Genomic DNA, 23,756 nt, shown 5'->3' with positions numbered 1-23,756 from the left:
ATCACATTAGGGATAGTGTTACAGGCACGCCCTTGACGACGTCCCCTTTCGGTTCTCGAAAGACGAGATGCAATACTTGGCGGTTACCACTGGATGTTGGACTATGCACAGCATGTGAATCTAAGCAGATACAAGCATCAGAAATGCTTTTACGGTAATTAATGCATGTCATTCTTCTTTAAATATGCTTTGCTTAATTTTTCATGCCACTAAAAAGGTTCAATTCGTCTGTTACAGAGAAGTGACAAAGCCTCTTGTACCAATTGGGAAAGCTGGCATTTTGCTCATCGAAATCTTGGGCCTGCTGTGTAAAGGAATGGTAAGTATCTATTGACTTGATAACTAACGGAATCAGTGCTGTTGTGGCAGGGCAGATATTGTTGTCCTGGTGGATTTAGTAGTCAACTATGAGTTAGGTGGTACTTGATGGGTTTCCAACTTATATTGGATAACATTGTTATTTTTAGGTACTGATACTAAATAACATAATGTAATTAACAAGATTGATGTACACGTAGAAATTCAACACAGTGGTTTGTCTCACGATTTGTAAAATGTTGTTCTATTCAAACTGGTGGGTAATGGGTGCAGAGCTGGAATAGAAGCTGCTTCTCAAAGCCAAGCACGTTTTAATGGGTGGATCGGTTATTGGATCTTTCCCAAGTACATCCGACGTAGAGGATATGTTCTCCAGCATAGGGTCTGGCGTGGATTCACATGCTCATGAATATTCCCAGTCAGACTGGGAATCCTCGTTAAAAGAATAAACTGTTTTTCGTTTCTAAACTTTCGAAGGGATTGTGTCCTCCGACGTATTCCTTATCTTAGATAGAAATCCTTCAGCTTTGCTGGCCTCGGAAAATTTTTTCGCCAGAGGGCGCTGCGCGTCGATGATCGCCGAGTCGATGACCCTCGACGGCCTCCGTGCCGACGTCGACGTCATCCTGCCTATAAAGGCCGCGCGCAGCGTCCGTTGCTCAGTTCCGTTTTTCCGCGCTTCGTTGTGCCTCGGAACACCGTTGCTCAGTTCTCGTCAAGATAACGTATATAATAACTACTATTTACCTCGATATCGATGGCATCCTCCTCCGACCCGACGACCCCTCGGTCCGGTTTCAAAAAGTGCCGAGACTGCGGGAAGAAAATGTCGTTGACGGACCCTCACAGGGTCTGTTTGTGGTGTCTGGGAATCACGCACCAGAGTTCGGAGTGTGAGGAATGCCTTTCCATGACGGCGAAAGCCTTGAAGGAGCGTAGGGGGAAGCTCGAGAGAGGTAGGTCAACTTTAACTTCCTCGAAAGCTTCTTCGGTAGAGTCGAGACGTTCGTCTCCTCACCATAAAAAACACTCTCGATCTAGATCACGAAGTGGCTCCCACCACTCGTCGACATCGAGACACTCGAAGAAGAGACGTAGGAGATCCCCTTCGTCATCTTCGTCGAGTTCTCCTGAGAGAGTTCATTGCCCCACAAAACGCAGCTCGCAAGCTGAGTGGGAGGAATTCAGGAAAAAGATGCTAAGCGTCTTCGAGAAAGCGGCCTCGTCCCCCTCGAAGACAGCTGAGGGTGATACCCCGGGTAAAAAACCCAAAAAATCTAAACGCCGCGAGTCGCAGTACCCGGCGGAAAAGTCAACCCGAAAGCGCCTCGAGCCATCGGGAGATAAAGCATCATCGACGCCATCGTCGAAAACTCCTTCGAAACAGAGGTCGGCGCCATCGACGCCGTTGTCGAAGGATTCATCGGCGCATCAGTCGATCGAGTCGACGCCGACGTCGACGCCGATATCGACGCCGGTGAAGGAAAGAACCACGGCTACTCCACAGCCAACGGTTAGACAAAAGACCTCCGACTCGACGCCGAGAACGTCGACGTCGTTCTCGAGCAAGACTCCGATCCTTTCGAGTTCTTCGAGGCCTAGTACACATTTCTCGACGCTTTTCACGGCGCCTTCGAGTACTTTCACGTCGGTGTCGACGACATCGACGTTTTCAAGGCCTGTGATGATGGCTCCTTCTGCATTGGAAATGGGGTTTATACCATTCCAAAAACCAATGTATCCCCCTTTAACCTCGATTTTTGAGGAAAGGGAGGATTCAGACCAAGATATTGATTTACAGAGGACCACATCACCAGAGCCAGAGACTTTCGCCTCTGAGGAAGGAAGATTAAAAAATCTTCAGGATGCACTTCAGGAAGCTAGTGGCTTGGACACTTCTCCTGAAGCAGAATTTATCAAACCAGACCCAGGAGAACATGCGGAGACTCCATATAGAGCTCTGATGTCTAGAATCATAGAATTTATGGGTTGGTCTGCACCTTCTCCTGCCTTTCAGCAGGATGACCTCACTGACATACTGGACAAGGGCCCACAGGAGGATCCTGTGGTTCCATTTCACTCTGCTCTACAGAGAAGGATTTTGACAAACTGGGAAACGCCAGAAATTATCCCGGCAGTAAATAAAAAACTGTCAACAAAATACAGGGTGGCTAGTTCTGACCCTGAATATTTGTCAAAACACCCTACTCCTGAGAGCTTGGTTGTACAGGCTGCAACCTCATCAGGCAGCACATCTGCATACCCCACTGCTCCGCAGGATAGGGATGACAAAAAGTATGATGCCATGGCTAAGAAGGTTTTTTCTGCCTGTAGCATGGCGTTAAAGTCTATTAACGCGACCTGTACGCTCGCTAGGTTCAGCCACACCCTTTGGGAGTGCGCTTCATCAGCGGCTGACTGCCTCCAAGAAGGAGAGGAAAGGGACGCATTTTTAAACATCATCAGGGATGGTAAAGATGCGATGTGCGAGACCCTACAAACTGGCCTAGATTCTGCTGACAGTATCAGCAGGGCCATGGCGGCAAGTACCACAATCCGCAGGCATGCGTGGTTGAGGAAGTCTGGTTTTGCCTCTGACGTGCAGACCAGGCTTTTGAATATGCCCTTTGACGGTTCTACCCTCTTTGGAAAGAAGGCGGATGACAGTTTGGAGAAACTGCAAACGTCCAAGGCAGCAGCCAAGTCATTGGGAGCTGCTATCCGTCAGAATACCTTTCGTCCTTCGGGATCATCGTGGAGAGGACGGTCCTTTCGTTACTATTCCTCATATAGAAGGGGCAGGGGACGACCGGCTCAAAGAGGCCAAGGAAGATTTACCCGTGGTGGACGGGGTAGGGGAAAGAAAGCCGCACCCGCAGGAGCAGGAGCCACTTTACCTTCGGCAACTGCATCAGCCGCTTCAAAACCACTCTGAGGTCTCCCCTCACAGAACACCAGTAGGGGGCAGGTTAACTCACCATCTGACGGAATGGCAGGCTATTACGTCAGATGCTTGGGCTCTGGAGACAGTGGCCCAAGGTTACTGCCTGCCCTTCCTACATATCCCTCAGAGTCATCCACCGGGGAACAACCCTTTGAAGCTTCCAGATCCGCTCCTCTTGCAGGAGGTTTTAGACCTGCTAGAGAAAGGTGCCATAGAACTGGTACCTGTAGCGGAAAGGAACAAGGGTTGGTACTCCCCCTACTTCATAATACCGAAGAAGGACGGAGGACTGAGACCCATCTTAGACTTACGGGAATTGAACAAATTCCTCCGAAAGGACAAGTTCAAGATGGTGACTCTCTCTCAGATCCTTCAGGCCCTCCAGCTTCAGGACTGGTTGGTATCTCTAGACCTCCAGGACGCTTATTTCCATGTGCCGATCCATCCCAGGCACAGGAGATACCTGAGGTTCGCAATTGGCAGCTCTCATTATCAATTTCGAGTTCTGCCATTTGGGCTAACCTCCGCCCCGAGGGTCTTTACCAAGCTAATGTCGGTTGTGGCTGCAAGTCTAAGGAGGGAAGGGATTCATGTCTACCCTTACCTAGACGATTGGTTGATCAGAGCTGTATCTTCGGAACAGGCTCAGAGACAACTAGATTATGTTTGCCACTTCCTTCACAAGCTGGGCTTCTCCCTCAATTTAAAGAAGTCACAGATGATACCATCACAGAGACTCCAATTCATTGGAGCAGTCCTGGACACTTCCCTGGGAAAAGCCTTGCCACCAGAGGTGAGGGCTCGAGATATTCTGCAGATGGTCATCAGATTTCAGAATGCCCAATATCTCCCAGCCTACGACTTTCTGAGGTTGCTAGGCCTCATGGCATCCTGCATATTCCTCGTGCCGGAGGCTCGCCTGAGAATGAGATCCCTCCAGTGGGCACTGAGAACTCAGTGGTCACAGTTCTCAGGAAGGATGACAGATCTCCTTCGGATCCCGGTCAAAGTAGCCCGAGACCTTCAGTGGTGGGCCTGTCGGGAGAACATCCTGAAAGGAGAAATGTTTTGGCAACCATGGCCGGAGATAACAGTAGTCACGGATGCCTCACTCACGGGGTGGGGAGCTCACGCCAACGACTTGACCATCAGCGGTCGTTGGTCTCCATCGGAGTCCAGACTACATATCAACCTGTTGGAGCTGAGAGCCATCAGACTAGCGCTGAAGGCTTTTCTGCCGTCTGTACGGGGAAGAAACGTCCTAATAATGACGGACAATACAGTGGCCATGCACTACCTCAACAAAAGAGGAGGCGTAGGCTCACTACCACTGTGCAGAGAGGCGATGCAGCTCTGGTTTTGGGCAATTCAGGAAGGAATCTCTCTATCGGCAATTCACCTAGCCGGAGAGAAGAACTTGACAGCGGACGCTCTGAGCAGGCAGAGCACAGTCTCTCACGAGTGGGAGATAGCTCAGGAAGTCCTTCAAGAGATCTTCGCCCTTTGGGGAACCCCTCAAGTGGATCTGTTCGCCACCAGTATCAACAGGAAGTGCGACAGATTTTGCTCAAGGGAATTTCCCCCGAGAGGAGCTCTAGGAGATGCGTTCGTAGTGGACTGGGAGTTCCCACTTCTGTACGCGTTCCCTCCGGTCCCTGTCATTCCTCAAATGATCAGGAGGTTGAGAAGGTTTCGGAAGACCATGATCCTAATTGCCCCGGATTGGGCCAGGAGAACGTGGTACCCGGACCTTCTAGACATGTCCATCTGCCCTCCAATTCGACTGCCATACAGAGAGGATCTTCTCTCGCAGAAGGAAGGTCAGGTTCTCCATCCAGCCATCAAGACCCTCAACCTTCACGCTTGGTGTCTGAAAGGTTGAGGTACAAGGATTGGGACCTTCCGGATGATGTTATGGAGGTGTTGCTTTCGGCCAGAAGGCCGGCAACTAAAACTCTATACCGCTGCCGTTGGAACAAATTTTGCAGCTGGTGCAGAGAAAAGAATATTGAACCCTTTTCTTGTGGTACACCTATGGTGTTGTCATTCTTACTTTACCTGGCTAATTCAGGCCTACAGGTTGGCACAATTAAGGGCTATCTCGCAGCGCTATCAATCTTTAAGCGCACTGCAGAGGAGCCTTCATACTTCAAAATTCCATTGGTAATACAATACCTAAAAGGATTAACTAATGTTTATCCCCCGAAACCTTTTCAAGTTCCCTTATGGGATTTAAACCTAATTTTAAACTTCCTAAAGGGTGCCCCTTTTGAACCACTACACTCTTGTTCATTGAAGCTTCTCACCCTCAAAACTGTTTTGCTAATAGCATTGACATCTGCTAGAAGGGTTAGCGAGTTGCAAGCCTTATCGTGTAAACCTCCACATACAATCTTTTACAAGGACAAAGTTGTTCTTCAGGTGAAGCCTAACTTCCTCCCGAAGGTAGTCTCGGAGTTTCACATCACTCAGAAGATTATATTACCTTCTTTCTACCCTCCTCCTCATCCGGGGAAGGAGGAAGAGAGACTGCACAGGCTGGACCCTAAGCGAGCCTTGAGCTTCTATATCAGCAGATTGGCTAAGATCAGACAAGCAGACCAACTCTTTGTAGGTTATGCAGGACATAAGTTGGGCCTTCCAATAACAAAACAAACCATCTCCAGATGGATTATTTTAGCCATTCTGGAGTGCTACAAATTGGCAGGAAAGGAGCCTCCTCAAAATCTAAGGGCTCATTCTACCAGGGGTATCGCAACATCCTCAGCCCTTCAAAGAGGGGTGCCAATTCGAGATATATGTGCGGCTGCCACATGGTCGTCCGCACATACATTTACCAAATTCTATAGCCTGGATTCCTCCTCTAGTCAAGAAACTAGATTCGGCAAGGCTGTGTTACACTCTGTCCATTCTGGAAGGGTAACATAACTTTTATTACTCCCGCCTCCAGTCACAATACCACTGCTATGGGAGTCTATCTAAGATAAGGAATACGTCGGAGGACACAATCCCTTCGAAGAACTAGTTACTCTTACCTTGTAACGTTCTTTCGATGGGATGTTCCTCCGACGTATTCCTTATCGACCCTCCCATCCATCCCCGCAGTATGACTTCCTGTGGGTTTGCAGCCTATGCTCCTTCAAGGTGATTAGTCTAATCCAAAAACATTACTGGGGACTACAAAACGGAACTGAGCAACGGACGCTGCGCGCGGCCTTTATAGGCAGGATGACGTCGACGTCGGCACGGAGGCCGTCGAGGGTCATCGACTCGGCGATCATCGACGCGCAGCGCCCTCTGGCGAAAAAATTTTCCGAGGCCAGCAAAGCTGAAGGATTTCTATCTAAGATAAGGAATACGTCGGAGGAACATCCCATCGAAAGAACGTTACAAGGTAAGAGTAACTAGTTCTTCTCCTCTAAACTTCTCTCCTCTAAATTAATCACTGAGCTCTGGGTCATACTACACCCAGCCAATGACTGCACTCACCCTAGCCCCCCTCCTCAAGCAGCCATCTTCAGATTTTTACTACACATTCAAGTGTTGAGTCCGTTTTGCTCTTCGCGCTTTTCTCAGTTTTCTGCTTTTGTGATAGGAAATGTTGATTTTTGTCCTGGGAGGATAGCTCAGCGGCAATGTGCTCGCCTTGGAAACAAGACGACACAATGCAACACAGGTTCGATCCCCGGGTCTGCGCTTGGAAACCTCTGGGTATTAAGCGTGTTATAAATACGCAACTAAGACGTATTCCTGTAACAGCGCCTCGACGGCCCCGGGTTGTGTGGGCAATAAATATTTTTCGGTCAATCGAGCCCGTGTGCTCTGTCGTTTATCCTTTCCGATTAACTGGGACCGGTTTTTCAGCATCTTTCGCGCCCCTCAAGGGCAGAAATCTTTGCATGTTTCTTCTTGGAATCTTCCAGAAGTTTGTCAAGCCTACACCGCACGGATCATGTCGGATGAGAAGGATGAACACGCTTCCATCTTCCAGCTGTGCCCCAGCTGCGGTTTGCGAAATGTGTTTACGGACGAGCATTCCCAGTGCCTGTATTGCTTACACCCGACGCATAAAGAAGATTGTGAGATCTGCCGTGGCTTCACTAAGCGCACGATGAAGGATCGACGCATCCGGTTGGCAACGTTGCTCAAGGCCAGTGCCTCTACCCCGGGTGATTCACAGGGGCATGCCTCTTCCGGATTCAGCCAACCTGAGTGGGCTTCTAAGTCCTTTGAGGGTGCTCCATCCGTAGGGGCAAAGCACTGCAAGTCTGCTTCCGTTGGGGTCGCCGCTCCTGCTGGTCCCGTGACGGTTAGGGCACGCTCATCGTCTGTCAGCATCGATCTCCAGCCACCGCACCAGCTCTTCGTCCAAAAGGAATTCAGCTACCCCCGGGAAAGCTGCGGGAGACAACAGAGAAGGCCAAGCAGGACAAGGGATCCGGCCTGCCCGTGAAGGCCCAGGTGCTCCAGGCCAAATCGTCCGCCTCGATCGAGTTGGTGGTGGCCTCCCGCTCGAAGGCTAAAGGGGCAGTCCTAAGGTGGCCAGAGTGGCTCTTCCTCCCACGAGAGAGACTTCGGCCGAGCCAGTTGAGAAGAAGCCAGAGAAGAGGATACCTGGACCACAGCCTGAGACCGATCCACCTCATGACCTGAATAGGGGGAGAGGAGGGTGAAGAACTACAGGGATCCTTTCATTCCATGATTGCCCGTGTGTCCGAGCTTTTCCAACGCAGGAGGGCTTCCTGTATCGGCGTCGGGAGGCGAAGAGGAAGACCATCCTGTCAGTCCCGCTCCTGGACGACGTTTGGGATGAGGGGCTGGCACGCCTGAGGAGAACCCTGCCTCAGCCCCAACAAAGAGAGACAGGCTCAAAGAAATGCAGGGTGCTGGAGTCTGCACCCTAGTGCTGCGGTCACAGCCGTCGCCAGCCGCCTGGAAGAAATCGTAGAGTTCGTCGTCTTCTTGGTTAGCCCCTCCGGACAACGAGGGGAAGAAATTGTATTACATGGTTAGGAAGTTCATCTACTCAGCGTCGACAATGGTAAAGCCATCATGGCCAGATACGACCGGGAGCTTTGGTACAAAATGGCTCCTATCCTGGATTTCCTCCCAAATGGCAAACTGGTTGAGGCTTTGGAGATCCTCCAGGAAGGTGAGGTGGCGTCGGACCACGCCGTCACTGTGGCACTGGACATCGTGGACAGTCGTTTCCGCCAGATGGGCAACAGGGTTTGCAATCGCGGCTGGCTCAAGGCCATCAACTTCAGGCAAGAGGTCCAGACAAGGGTCCTGGATATGCCGTTCGATGGAGACCATCTGTTTGAGAAAGCAGTCAATGAATTCCCTCCAGGGCATCAAGACTGACACGGAGATGGCCCGTGCCTTGGGCACCCTGCAGCAACACCAGATGTCCTTCCGTTCCTCTGGAGGGGAAGGCCAGCAGGTCTTCGATTGTTTTCAGCGGGGGCTCTTCCTCTTACCGCCAACCCTCCCGCTCTTCAACCCAGGAAGCAACAGGGGTCGCTCCAAGGTTTCCGGAGGTGGCCTCCGTAGGTGGCTGCTGTCATCGTGGAGGGCCCTGTTAGGCAAGATTGTATGCAGTACCCTTAGGGTGCGCCACAACAACCCTGACCTCCTGGCAATAGCAACCCAACCTTTGGTATAAACCTGTACTACACAGGTTGGTAGTGTATAGGAGTAGCCAGGCGTATCTCAAGAGGGGTCAATGAGAGCTGTAGGGGAGTTTAGAGGTTCACAGTGACGAGTATTCAAGCAAACACTTCAACACAGGGTTTCTTGGTAAAACAATTGTTTATTTACCACTCAGTTAATATAAGCCGCCTTCAGAAGGGAGCACTGTAAAACACCACACAAATATGCTTCAAAATGATACTCTTGTTCAGAATCAGTAAATACTAATTTGGGATGGCATACAGCAGAGACCTACACCCACATGTGTTTTCAGTTGCTAGGGTGCTGTTGACATTAATGTATTACTGTTGGCATTCAAAATTAGTTAAGAGCAAGTCAAAAGGGAAAGGTTATTAGAGCAAACAAGATACCACAAATATTTCTTAAGCAGGCAAATACTTTCAGATCCCAATAAGAGTCTTTCAGTTAAAACAGGCTAAGCCAAAGTCAATCAACAAGAGTCTATATGGGCTGAAGCACTTCTTTGAAGGTAAGTAGAAAAGACTTTGCATAATGTTTCAGAAGTCTTTGTAGAAAAAGATGAATCAGTGTGGGGCCACAAGCTGTTAGACTTGTGAGTAGTAGAAGATGCAAGCAAGGAACCGAAGAAGAGCTTGAAGAGGGCGCCTGCTGCAACTCCTGGACTGTTGGTTTGCCTGTGGAAGCCCTGCTGCAGTGCCAACCTGCCAAGGTCGTATCGACAGAGAAGCCCCTGCAAGGACGACTTCTCCCTTTGAGTTGGTGGGACCTATCCACTCCAAAATAAGCCACCTGGGCACTCATCACGGAGCTGGTTGAATTTACTCAGAGTTGCTGCAGGAAACCATTTTGCCAGGGAGAGGGACACCAGATTGTGAGTTACTTTTTGGCCTAAATCTTTTAGAATATCATTCGGACTCCCACGAAGCAGGACTGACCAAGACTGAGCCTCCTCGGCAGAGTGTGGGACCCCAGAAGCAAGGAAAGTCCACCTTGGCAGCCATGACCGCGCTTATTGCTGTTTGCTGTACTGCAAGTAGCTGAAACGCTAAACAGCCACTGAAAGTGAAGTTTGCTGCATCTTTTCTTATTTACCAAGGTACTGTTAAACAAGTCTAAGAACTTACCTCTTACTGTAGAAGTGCTTGTAACTTCCACAACTCACAGGTCTAATCAGCTTGTGGCCCTACATTTGATTCTTCTTTTCATCAAAGACTCCTAGGAACTGGTGCAAATACTTTTCCATGTATTTACCAGAAGTGCTTTATCCTATCCAAGACTTTTGCCCATTGACTTTGGCTTAGCCTATTGATTTGAATAACTCTTCTGGTGAACTTTAAAAGTACTTACCTGCTTACGAATATTTGTGGTCTCTTGTGTTCTAATAAACTTTACCTTTTACCAACTTTTTAAAAGTGTTCTGAATGCCAACAGTAAGATATTAATGTCCCCAGCACCCTTCTTACTGAAGTCAACTGTGGGTGTAGGTTGTGTCTGTGGGCCATCCCAAAAGGGTCTTGTCTGATTCAGAAACTCAGTGTGCAGTATTGAAGTATGTTACTATTCCATTGCTCCCTTCTGAAGAAGGCTATATAACTGACTGATGAATACATTAATAATTGTTTATGCAGGAAACCTTGAGTGCAAGTTTATTTGAATACATGTAACTGTGAATCTTTGTGTAACTCCATTACAGCTCGCATTTCCCCTCTTGAGTTAAGGTAAGGAGGAGGTGGGCCAACTAGACCAAAGATGACAGCTGACTATTATTTAAATCCTAGTCGCATATTTATTGTACACATACAATCTTTATACACAAAGAATTGTTAGCAGTTGCATTTCACAAAATTCAGCTCAGTAAACCAAACCATCCCTCCACGCACTCTTCATTCGTAACTTTCACATGCATTCATCATACTCGCATACATTGGGACAAAAAGGTGATATAATACTGATACCACAGTTGCAAATCAAACAAATGTCAATTTGGCACTCTATTTTACAATGTGACCCTCTGTCTATATGAATGTCATATGTGATTAAACAGAAAACTCATCAACCAGTCCAAGACTTCAGCATCTGTCAGAGTACCTTGAAAACATGTTATGCCACTTGAAAATTACTCATGTGTAATACAAAACACAAATATTGCTTGTCATAAACTGATGTGGCTGTCATGAAATTCAGACAGAATATAACATTTGCCGATGGATTAAAAAGCGGTGTCAAACATGCTGATAGGAGTTCAAGTGCCACATTCATGAACTGCGGAGTATTGCATTTTGTTTTTCGTAGTCGAAAAGGGGACGTCGACAAGGCGTGTCTGTAACACTATCCCTATAGTGACGTGCGTTGTACCCACAATCCCTCACGCGTCGAGGTCCCTCAGATTGTTTTTTTCCGCCCAGCAACTGGTCGCCTTTATGCGGAGCTCCTCGAGAGACATTGCCAAATAGTTTCTTCGACCTTTGGTCATTTGTTATTAATATCAATAACGTAGATCCCTCCCTCGACGCAGAGCCGTTTCTCCGCCGAGCAAGATCTTCGACGGAAGGACGAGCGGAGGAGATCCTTCGGCGCTGCCGAACACGTGGCCTGGCCTCGCCGGCCATACACAGTAGGGAGAGTGGGGTTTTGTGGTCTGTCTTTCTTTTCTTTAAGAATGCCTTTCTCTTTCCCCTCCCTATCTTTCAAGGTCATAGTCACACTTATTACCCTCAGCTATGGAGAGGACGCCATTTAGGTTTTGCCCGCTTTGCAAGGGTAAATATACCTGGAAGGATAAGCACAAACGGTGCAACCGTTGCTTACCCCTTGATCACCAGGATGACGGCTGTGCGGCCTGTAAATTACTAAAGCCCAAAACTCTAAAAGACTGCAGGGTCAAAAGGTGGGCGGCCTACGCCATGTCTAGGCCTGACTCCTCGCCCGCTGCCGCCGAGTGTGACGAGGACAGTGACTACACGGCCCCCGTAACGGAGGCTGTAGTCCTCTCAAAGGAGCATTCACGCTCCTCGTCATCCGTCCCCGACAAGCCCGGCTCACGCCCAGCTTATGGGGATGAACACCCCGGCGACAAGGACGCACACAAAAAAACACCAAAGCACATACCCCCAGGCACACATTCGTCGAAGACGAAGGTAGCCATAGCGCCAACGGGGGACGCCAGGCCCACCGACGTCTTCCGCCGACTGCAAGGGTTGTCAGCCCTCCCCGCGACAGGCGACTGGGCACTCTAAAAATAAGGGCGCTAACACCAAAATTTCCGGCGACGCGCATCGCAAGAGCGCTCACGTTGCCAACAAGGACTCGACGAGCAAAGGCTCGACGTTTCATAGCGCGACGGCGACCGATCCCTCGGAGGAGAGTATGATCGCCGAAAGCCTCGCGCGCATAGGATCTAAGGACGACCAAAGACGTACGGCGAGTGCAACGCCGAAAACCGCGCACAAGGCCAAAGATACGCCAAAGGCACCGGAAAACAGATCAGACCTGTTCCCGAAGCCGACAGAAGGCTCTAGCCAGCAAGAAGGATACTCAGAAGGCGAAGGCTCTCTTTCTTCGACGTTATGGGACAGAACCAGACTATTACAGGAGGAAGAAACCCCCTTTTCTTTCCCAGACCGTCCTGGCCGACCTCAGTGGACCTTTGAAAGGTTCCAGACCTGTATGGACAAACTAGATAGGTTCATGTCCATCCCAGAAGACAGGGCACCCAAGAGACCAATGGAGGCACCCCTGGAGAGTCCAAGGGCTAAATACCAGAAGTTTTATAACCCCATACAGGAGGACATACTCTTACAATCCCACTGAGGAAGACACCTTCCAAGAGGAAGATGAGCTCACCTATGTTGAGGACCAACAAGAAGAGGAAGGTTTTCACGAGGAAACTAACCTATGTGAGGAAGGATTCCAGGAAGACACAGGCGAGGGCGACCCAAATCCCTGGCAGTCACCGGCTAGGTCGACTGACAGACAGTAGCAGTATAGTCATCAGGTCTACTGAAACTACACCAGTCAGGAACCCTTCGCCTGTCGATCAACCCACCTTCAATGCACTGCTGAAGAAGGCAGCAGCACATTTCGAGATCGAAACTGGGGAGGTCAATCCAGACACCGATTTTGTGGAGAGGATTATCAAAGAAAACCCCCCCACTAGCCAGGTTACACCCATACTCGCCTCAGTTAAGAGACGTATTACACCTTCTCTTTCCACTCCGGCATTGGTGAGAGGGGTCAATCCAAGGATTGAGAAACTGTTCTCTCCCTCTCAATCAGACCCATTATATATTAAGGGTCACTCAATCCCGGACTCCCTGGTTGTGACCAACACCAGGAAAAGGGCAGGAGTCCCACTATCTACTAGCGAGGCACCCCCAGACAAAGAGGGGAAGAAGCTGTATTCCCTAGCCAAGAGAATCACCACCTCTGCAGCATTCTCTACCAGAATCGCCAATAATGATACCCTATTGGCAAGCTACGCCGAATCTCAATGGGCTAAGCTCAGACAGGACATCGAAGAAGCTCCCGAACCCCTAATGACTTGTTTACTGACTACAGTTAACGAGGGCTCTCTGGTGAATCAAAGCATCGTCAAGAATACCCTCGATGCAGCAGCGACGGCTGGCAGCACTTTGGTACAAGGAATTTTACTGAAGCGTCACGTCTGGCTTCGCAATTCCGGATTTAAGGCGGAAACACAAGCGTCCCTTATTAATAAACCCATAGAGGAGTCCAACCTCTTTGGGAGAGAAGTAGATGACGCGCTGGAGAACGCGAAGAAAGAATTTGATACAATAAAGACCTTACACCAAATTTCAAAACCCCCTAACAGGCGGGGATTTGGTAATGAGCGCTTTTTTCGTGGACAACGCCAGCAACAAAACCAACAAAAGTACTCTGCCAGCAACTACCAAAGTAATAGCGGCCAGTACAATCAGAGGGGTCAACGTCGTGGCAAGGGAAGAGGCCGGGGTTCCATCCCCAGAGGCTCCCAAGCCAACAACACCACCAAGTGACGCGAAGATTCGCGTCCCCTCCCATGCAACGCCGGTCGGGGGCCGGTTAACATCCTTTCTTCCAGCATGGGAGGGTATAACATCGGACCGCTGTCCACCGTAGCCCGCGGCTACTGCATAGAGTTCAACAGTTCCCAAACATACAGACCCCTGAGGGGACGCCGCATGACACCAGAACACCTCGCCATCCTTCTCCAAGAAGTGGATCAACTACTGGAAAAAGGAGCCATAGAGGTCGTGCCTCTATCTCAGGTAATGGAAGGTATTTATTAAGTGTACTTCCTTGTACCCAAAAAGGATCTAACCATGCGCCCTCTATTAGATCTGCGCCCAGCGAACAAGTTTGTCAAACCCCAAAAGTTTTGTATGCTGACCTTACAGGAAGTGGTCCCACTGCTATCACAGGGAGATTACATGACAACACTGGACATGAAAGATGCATACTTTCATATTTTAATGTTGCCAGCGCACAGAAAATACCCCAGGTTCATGATAGAGGGCAAACACTACCAGTTCAGAGTGCTACCCTTCGGCATAGCATCTGCACCAAGGGTATTCACGAAAGTACTGGCAGTGGCAGCGGCCCACCTGTGCAGGTTATCCATCACAGTATACCCTTACCTCGACGACTGGCTCATAACAGGGGATTCTTACGAGACATGCTTCTCAAACACCCAAAAGACTGTAGACCTTTTGTTCCAACTGGACTTCTCCATCAACGAGAAGTCGTCCAGCTTGGACCCCTGCCAAGTCAAACAATTCGTAGGTCCTCTAATTCGAACAAAGGACGGCCTCGTCTTCCCCTCCAACGAGAGGGTCCAAAACATGCTGTTTTAGATCCCCCAATATGTGGCAGGTCGAGAGGTGACAGTGCGCAAAGCGATGCGATTGCTAGGAATGATGGCGTTGTGTATTTATTTGGTACCTCACGTGCGCCTGCGCATGCGCCCAATGCAAGAGTGGCTCAACAGCCAGTGGTGTCAGGCCAGCAGACAATGGGACGATCTAGTGGTGGTCTTGCAAGCCTTGGTTCTCTCGCTATGGTGGTGGACAACGGAACACCTGATAACAGGGAAACCCTTTGCCACACCCGCGGTGGAGGCCACTCTAATCATCCCTCACAGGATGGGGGGCTCACCTATCCCATCAGACTGCTCACGGAGTGTGGACTCCGAACGTAGCATCCAAGCACATAAACCTACTGGAGCTACTGGCGGTGTTCAAAGCACTAAAAGCCTTCCAGGAACACTTACAAGGGAAGACAGTGATGGTCCTTACAGACAGCACCACAGCCATGTACTACATCAACAAGCAGGGGGGCACCCACTCTCCAGGACTGTCCAAGCTGTCCCAGAATATATGGAAGTGGGCTCTCAAACACATGTTCCTACTGTCACAACACGTACCAGGGGAACTCAATCTGCTAGCAGACGAACTCAGCAGAGACTTCCCCCTGCCCGAAGAGTATGAATGGCGATTGCACGAAGACATCGTTTTAGACGTCTTCACGCAATGGGGATTCCCGGAAATAGACCTGTTTGCAACTCTGGAGAACTCACAATGCCAAAGTTAAGCCTCCAGATACCCCCAGAACCAGTCCAAGGGGAACGGTCTGTCGATTCAGTGGTCAGGGAAATTTGTTTACGCCTTTCCCCGACTCCCCTTCTCAACAAAGTGGTGCACAAGATGCACCAGGAGCAGGTTACCATGATACTAGTGGCCCCAATGTGGGCCCGGCAGCCATGGTTCGCTCACTTGTTGATGTCCCTATCTCCCCCAGTGAAACTTCCCTGCCCGTACAACATGCTGTCACAGGACAAGGGCAGGACACTGCATCCATGCCCTCAGACCATGAACTTAGTAGCCTGGCTCCTGAGATCATAGAATTTGGACATCTACAACTCCCGCAGAGATGTATGGACATCCTCAGGGAGGCTTGAAAACCTAATACTCGCCACTGCTATTCTAGCAAGTGGAAAAGATTTGTCATCTGGTGTAGAGGTAAGAGCATCAACCTGGTTGACTGCTCTCCCACTAACATTGTTCTGTACTTCACCCATTTACTGGATTCAGGTCTAGTGTTCAATTCCATTAAAGTCCACCTAGCGGCACTTTCTGCATACACCACTTCCCAACTTAGTGTCGTGGTGGAAGATACCAGTTATCAAGGCCGTCATGGAGGGGGTAAAGAGAATACACCCTCCGAGAGCTAACCCAGCTCCCGGATGGGACTTAAATGCGGTACTTTCTAGACTCATGGGCCCTCCTTTTGAACCCATGCACAAGGCAACTCTTAAAGACCTCACTCTTAAGACTGCTTTCCTAATAGCCATCACCTCCATTAGGAGAGTAAGTGAACTACAGGCTCTTTCTGTTCTAGACCCCTTCGTAACAGTTCATAAGGATAAGGTCGTTCTAGGCACACACCCAAGGTTTGCACCAAAATTCATCTCGAAATTCCATGTAAACCAGTCAATTGAACTACCAACGTTCTTTCAAAACCCTTCCAGCTTGGGAGAAAAAAGTCTGCATACACTAGATGTACGCAGAGCTGTTATGTTCTACATGGAAAGAACCAGACCACTGAGGAAGACTAATCAGTTTTTCGTCTCGGTGGCAGCAGGAAGAGAAGGGGATGCAGTTTTAAAGTCCACTATATCTAGATGGATTGTTCAATGCATCACTCTCTGTTACACTCGGAGAGAACTACCCTTCAAGCCAAGAGCACATTCCACTCGAGGCACTGGGGCTTCCATAGTGTTCATTGCAAATGTTCCCCTTGAGTCCATCTGCAAAGCGGCTACCTGGAGTTCTGTGCACACCTTTACAAAACACTACTGTCTAGATGCACACTCTAGATCTGACTCCCAGGTGGGACAGGCAGTATTAAGACATCTTTTCTCTACTGTTCCTTCTCATAACCCACCGCCAACTCCGGGTACTGCTCGCTAGTCTATGCACAGCATGTGATTCTAAGCAGATTAACAAACATCAGAAGACAATGCATTACTTACCGTAAAAGCATTTCTTATGGTTGTATCTGCTTAGATTCACATGCGCCCACCCTTCCTCCCCGCTCGAATGGAAGGAACATAGACACCTTTCTACATCTCTCTCTCTTTTTTCTGTACTCACTCACGTATAGAAGGCTCCTTCAGGGCAGAAAAAATACAAACAGAGGGACCTCGACGCGTGAGGGACTGTGGGTACAACGCACGTCACTATAGGGATAGTGTTACAGACACGCCTTGTCGACGTCCCCTTTTCGACTACGAAAAACAAAATGCAATACTCCGCAGTGACCACTGGATGTCGGACCTATGCACAGCATGTGAATCTAAACAGATACAACCATCAGAAATGCTTTTACGGTAAGTAATGCATTGTCATATGTTCCCACAGTTAATGGGCCATTGTTAGGACTGATTTTCTATACTCTGGCCTGGTGGACAGATGTATAGAAGGCCAACCTATACTGTGACAACTCTAGGGAGCTGTAGCCAAACAAGTCCATGGTAGCAGTGAAAGGCGGTCTAGGCGAAGTCTCAAGAGGTGGTGAGCTTGTAAAGGGTACACAATGGGGAAACCCAAATTACACTTAGTATATATAAAAAGTTATTTATTGCCAAGCAACACTATGAAAAATGACAGCCACACAACAAATGTACAGTCACTAGAGTAGGGCTGCACACCAATGACACATAACTTGACTAACACCTAGCCTACTCCCACCTTAGCCATCACCTACCTTACTTACCTGTATTTCTCCACTCTAAAAATAGCCGAGCATGCACCCCTCCTACATACCTAGCCTATATATGACACCTGATTTATAGCCTGACCTATAAACTTGATAATATAGCCGTCTGTTTAGATAGTCCCGCTAGAGTGCCTGGACTTCCCAAGACTTGCCCTGCTCCTGTACATATGCTTGTATATATTCTTGCACATATTTGCTTTTTTTTGCCTTTGTGTTTTATTTTCATGCCAAATACTGTAACAAGCTTAAGTTTTCCAGTATACTGTTGCGCCAGGCTACCCAAGGGTTTGGCGCGCATTACCAAATAAACAATGCAGATCAAACCCCTGTAAAGGAAAGTATAGATTAGTTTATGCACTGCAGATCCACAAAGAATTAGCCCTAGCTTCAAAAGTCCTTCCCTAAATTGTCTGGGGCCTTATGCCCAAAGGTTTAGGAAAGGTTCCGACATAGTAACGTTGGAAAAAATGAATTTAGGGTCTTTGGGGTACAGTGAACGATGCCAAGGATTAGAAGGGTTAGTTTAGGAGACGGGTAACCACTGTAACTCACTCCGTACTCCGATTCTTCACAGGCCTTGGCAGGTTAATGGAAGGATGTCTATGGTTACTTTTCCTGCTGTCGGCCTCATCCCTTGATTCGCTGGGGTTGCAGGTTCGGGCAGATCTCCAGTCGGTGTCTTTAGCTGGTGCATGGACCCTCGGTTAAAGAATGCAGCTAATCTTGTTGCAGGGCCCCTCTCAGGACTGGACTCAACTCAGGTGAGCTGTTTCGGATGGTGGTGTCGAAGCACGGCGACTCAAAGGTGCTCACTTTTCGCAGTGGGACTTTCCCCCTCCTATCTTGGATCCCGTTGGCGCTAGGATTCTGAAATTTCGATGAGGCAAGTCTTGTAGGGCAAGCCAACGATCCCCCAAGTTCAAGGGAACGCGGAAAATCCCCCAAGTTCAAGGGAACGCGGAACAGTGACATCTGCAGCACAGTAGCCCAAACTCAGAGCTGGTCAGCCACAGGGCAGTCATGGGACACTTTCGAAGGCTCTTCTTTGCAGGGTACAGGGCAGACATCCGGAATGAATGTTCCCTCCACTCAAGGGTCGCAGCTCTCTCGCAGGACTTCTGAAGATCGACAGCAAGACTGGACTTTTCCAGGACAGCAGCAGAAGTTGGTCACCAGGCCTCCTTCAGATTGGTCACCGGTCTCCTTACGGGTCTCACAGCTGGACAGAAGTCTTGCCTCCTTCAGATGTCTCGAAGATCTCTAGAATGGGTGCAGGGGTCCTCTTATCCCAAAAGCCAGGTAAGAGCAGAAACTTCCAATAGCAGTACTAGCCCCACACACCCCCGTCATTGCTCCAATCGGGACCACTGGCAGGAACACTCTTGCGTTTCACTCGGACACACAAACTTGTTTGGATTGGGACCAGACGGTCCCAGCCCGCATCCTGCCAGGAAACACACACAGCCCTCCAGTAGCTTGCCAAAAGCCTCTGCTTTCCCGGGCACTGGAAGTCAATATAAGGATTTTCTTGGCCTCACACACCAGGAAGAAGGCTAAAAGACGAGATGGGCAAAGAACAAGCGAAAAAATGTGTCATGGCCATGTTTGGTCACTAGCCACAGTTAGTAGCCAAACGCAGTATACGCTGTAAAGCTGAAACGAGAAGCACCAAAAAATTGTAAGTCACTGCTGCTACCAGCTTGTCCATTTAGCACAGCTAGAGTAACCAAAAATCCTCTTGAGTGTTAGTCTAGGGCAAAAACAAGTGTACCCCATTGTACGATGCATTGTACAATAAGTTACAAAAGTTACTAAAGTAGTAACAACAGTATCACGGCTAAGGGAAACTGTTTCCCAGTACTGACAGCCTGAAGGACATGTCTGTTTCCCCATAACAGATAAGCGAAAGACAGTGTGGTGAGGTTTAAGGCTTCACTGCACTGTATAAAGCACAAGTCGGGGTCAGTAATAAAAGCAAAAAGTTTGGGGGTCCATTAAAAATTGAAGGAAAGATGCCGTAAAGTGTTATCTTTACTAACAGCCATTACATAATAGCCCTGCTTTAGCATGTGCATTGTTTGCGGCATACTGTTTTAATTGGTTGTGTAAGGGTAGCCCAATTTACAGGGGTATCCCTAATTATAAGGGTATCCCAAATCACGCACACAGAATGAAGTACACCCCTCTAGGGAAGAAAGGCCAAGAGTCTATCTTGCAAGGATAACAAATGTATTCTTTACAGAAATTAGGATAGGAGTAAAGAACTCTGCTGACTGAACAGTCTCTTCTCTCCCTCCACTGTCCCATTCTCCTGCAAACTGGTGCCAGGCAGGAGCTTTTATACTCTTGGCTTGGTCACTGGATATGGGCGGGGCTCCATCCCACAGCATCCTGCTTCCATACAGGTGATGCTCCAGGCTTCCTTCCTTCATGGACAGCGATGTCTGTTTTAGGACCTGGTACTTTACATATTGCTAGCCTATGCAAAAATACACTCTAGCTTAATTTTGCTACCTATGAATATTTATTGTTCAAAAACGTTTTGCAGTCCTTCTCTCTCCATACCTCACTCATTCTGCTCCTATTTTTATCTGGTCCTGTAATTTCTTTTTAACCTGTTTTTCATAATTCTGTATGTTGTGCATGAGTATGTTAAAATCTACTTTTAGCATGCGTGGGCTTTTGACAGACAGCTGCTGGGTTACTTCTTGCTGCTCTGCCAGAGCTAGCCTCAGTGACGCAACACTGCATGAGCCCTACGATCCATTTTTAGCGTCTGCAACCTTCCTTATGGCACAGAGCGTGCTTCTATCGTGCTTTGAGATTTTAGAACTAAATAGTATTTAACATTTACAAATGTTTTCCGCTAATAGTTATTGGCACCTTATATTTAAATAACTGCCTTTTAGTGCCTGCCCATGTCTGTGTGTTTTAGATCTGCGTTGTTAGGCAGAATTACATGCCGTACCCTCTGGGACCACGACACAATTGGGACTACAGGTTTAAGCAAGACCAACCTTTCGTATAAGTCCGTACCACACAGTTTGTTGGTAGCGAGCTGATCAGCCAGGTTTATCTCAAGAGTGAATGTGAGCAGTACAAGTAGTTGCACAAAGGACTTCCAATCACAGTGGTTCAAGTAGACACTTATACTCTAAGTTTCTTTGTAAAACACTTAGTAATTTATTTACACAATCATTTATAAAACATTTCACTAGAAGAAAACTTATTATAGACCAATACACTTCAATACTAAACTCGAAGTTTTTGAGACAGTTTGAGCTCCCCTGAAAAAGGAGCCAAATGCCAGTTCAGTGCAAAAAGGACAAAGTAGAATAGATCATATATACTTTCTAGGCAGTGCAAATAGTTTGTTCACCAGAATAGCTCATTTCAAGTCAATAGGCCAGGCCAAAGTCAATGGGCTAGTGTTCTAGATACGAAGGAGCAGTTTGGGTATCAAACGGTAGTCTTTGAAAAGGTTCTCAGTAGTGGTAATTTAGGTGAAAAAGAATCATTTGTGGGGTCACAAGCTGATTAGGCCTGCAAGTTGGAAACGTTACATGAACTTTCACTGCGAAAGTGGCGTTCTCCCAATCGGGTTGGCACAGTACCTTTATTTGAAGAAAACAAATGATGCTGAAGTTGTGGTTCCTGGCAGTTCCTGCTGATCTCGCTGTTCTTGAGCCTCAGTCGTGGGGACAACAGGGAGAACGTCGGGGGACTCCTGCACTGCACGGGATCGTTGAAGAAAGCAAACAAAATGGAGTCACTTCAGTTCCAGTAGCTGTAGATTCAAGAACACAAACTGGTGACCCTCTCCCTGGTTAAACCTAACCAGCCTTGAGAATGGTATCCAGTTGTGTTAGGAGTTAATTGGTCCCACCAACTCAAAGGAAGAAGCCGTCCTTGAAGGAATTTCTCTGTCGAATGGTGTTTGGCAATTCGGACCTGCAGCAGGGCTTCACTGGGCAAACCAACGGTCCAGTGGTTGCAGCAGCTGTCCTCTTCAGCTAGTCTTCGGTTCTTTTGTTCCACTGGTTGATTGCCTTCCAGTCCTGGATACTAGCATTTAAGTTTTCTCCTTTTCATTCCAGCCTAGATGTCACTCGCCCAGCAGGGTGGTAGTTTCCTTGCCGGACTGTCATCCAGCCAATCACGCCAGAGTGCATTTGGGTCTCCTAGGAGACTAAGCACAGGGTGTTTAGGGCACCTCCCTCACTTCTTGCCCAGACACTGACGCCAAGGGCAAAGGGACCAAACCTGGTTTTGCGCGCAGACACAAACGCTAGGACCTTTCCAAAAAAAATTGTGAAAAAAGACCACCAGGACCCGTTTAAACAAAGGGGCTTAAGGCACCATCTTGAAAAACATGGCTCCCGTGATTTTTAGCTACCGGTTCGCTGTCGGGGAAAAATCATGGTAGTTTGTTGAAAAACCACGGTCACCAGCCTTTTCAATATGAAAGGATAGCATTTGACTGCTACTTGAGTGAATTCTCCCTAACATGCATGAAAAAGCTTTCTTAGTGTCGGTTAGGGAGAATTCTCATAAATGGCTGATTTCTCTTACCTAATGAGTCCCTCAGCAGCTTTGCTGGATTTCTAGGATTTATATTTTCACCTGGTAAGAGTGTGAGCCTTTTTTCCCACTCTTACATGTGTTTTGCTATGTGTGGCACTGGAGCCTCACCTACTCCATGTGCACCACTTTTTGTGTGGGTTACACAGCACCTTCAGTGCAGTGACACAGGGTTGTCTTTGAGACTTCCCACTGACTCAATTTTTCTGGGGCTGACTACTGTCCCCCAGAAACAGGTAAAGTTGCCATTAACTTTATATAGTCGCTTGAAACCACAGACCCAGTACACCCCATCTTACATGGAGTATTGGAAAGGGTTAACTCTTAACCTTTTTGTCTGTGCCTCTTGGAGCCTTGTTTCGCTCCCTTAACATTAAGACTTGGCTGGTGGCAGTGCTATCTACCCTAACTTTTCTACCGCAATGATTTTACCTAAACATGGTATTGTTTTAGGCTATTGTATTAGCCTCGAACATAAACCCACTTGACCAAATATTTTATTTTGGTTCCGGCTGGGTTTATTCGCCTTTTCTTTTTGTTAGTCTTTCTCGTGTTTTTCTATATGCGCCAAACAGGGAATGACTCCTTTGTTTGCTGTCTTTTCGCGGGCTTCTGCACAGAAGCCCTCAAGCTCCTTAAGGCGCCTGATAGTCTAGTTAGGCAGGATTTGAGGGAGGGATCTTGGGACCCCTGCCATGGTGTCCCTTGGTAACCCAAGTCGTACTCTTGTCTGATTGGCTAGGGGGACTGGCCTTGCCAGGCCAGCCACCCTGCTGTGTGATTCACAGCCAGGCTGTATGAATGGGGGAAAACTGTATAAAAAGCAGGTCTCTGGGACTGGAAGAGCAGAGTTGCCACTGGAATGAAAGAACCAACAAACTGGAAGAAGAGGACCCCTACCACGACTGAACCGCCCGGTGAAGCCCTGCTGCAGGTCCGAATCGCCAGAATCCGACGACAGAGAAGATCCTCCAGGGAACTTCTTCCCTTGGGCTGGTGGGACCAACCAGTTTGGCCAAACTACAAACCAGGACCCCTCTGCTCGAATTCGCTGTACAGAGCTACAGTGGGCTGGCTAGCCAGGAAGGTCGGACCCTGCTTGGGTTTTAAGGAACGCACCTTTTATTTGTGGTTTTGCTCTGCTGCTGGCTTCTTCCATGGGTGTCGCAGGGCCCTCCAGTCTTCGTACTTCGTGTCAGTCTGACAGTCGCTTCAGGAACCGTGAGCCTGCAGGAACCACCGGAAACATCTGCCTCGGCTACAGCTCCCTCTCAGTTTTAAGGTACTCTGCAAATCCGGTTGTCCGTTTTGGTCAGCCGCTGTGAAAGTGTTTGAAATCTTTATCCAATCCGAGGGCTTGTCCTTCTTATCTTTGAACTATTATACCAACCAACCTCGTCCGGAATCTGTGCCATGAACTTTACTGCAAACTACCCTGAACTGTGTGATCTTGAGCAAAAGACTT

At 48.4% G+C, this 23,756-nt stretch overlaps 1 protein-coding gene across 12 annotated transcripts in view; it reads left to right on the top strand.

The window, feature by feature from the left end:
• Positions 1-23,756, top strand: part of EIF4G1 (eukaryotic translation initiation factor 4 gamma 1) — a 1,670,216-nt gene that overhangs the window by 1,548,178 nt on the left and 98,282 nt on the right. For all 12 annotated transcript variants that reach the window (XM_069618798.1, XM_069618805.1, XM_069618804.1 and 9 more), the window contains one exon: positions 238-319. In XM_069618798.1, the coding sequence (XP_069474899.1) occupies positions 238-319 (82 nt within the window). The remainder of the gene's footprint in view (positions 1-237; positions 320-23,756) is intronic.

The sequence above is a fragment of the Ambystoma mexicanum genome, chromosome 10 (genome assembly GCF_040938575.1).
Source record: "Ambystoma mexicanum isolate Mex_15411 chromosome 10, UKY_AmexF1_1, whole genome shotgun sequence".
In the NCBI taxonomy this organism is placed as follows: Eukaryota; Metazoa; Chordata; class Amphibia; order Caudata; family Ambystomatidae; genus Ambystoma; species Ambystoma mexicanum.
Note: the sequence above shows the minus strand (reverse complement) of the source record. Positions and strands in the feature narration are given on the sequence as shown.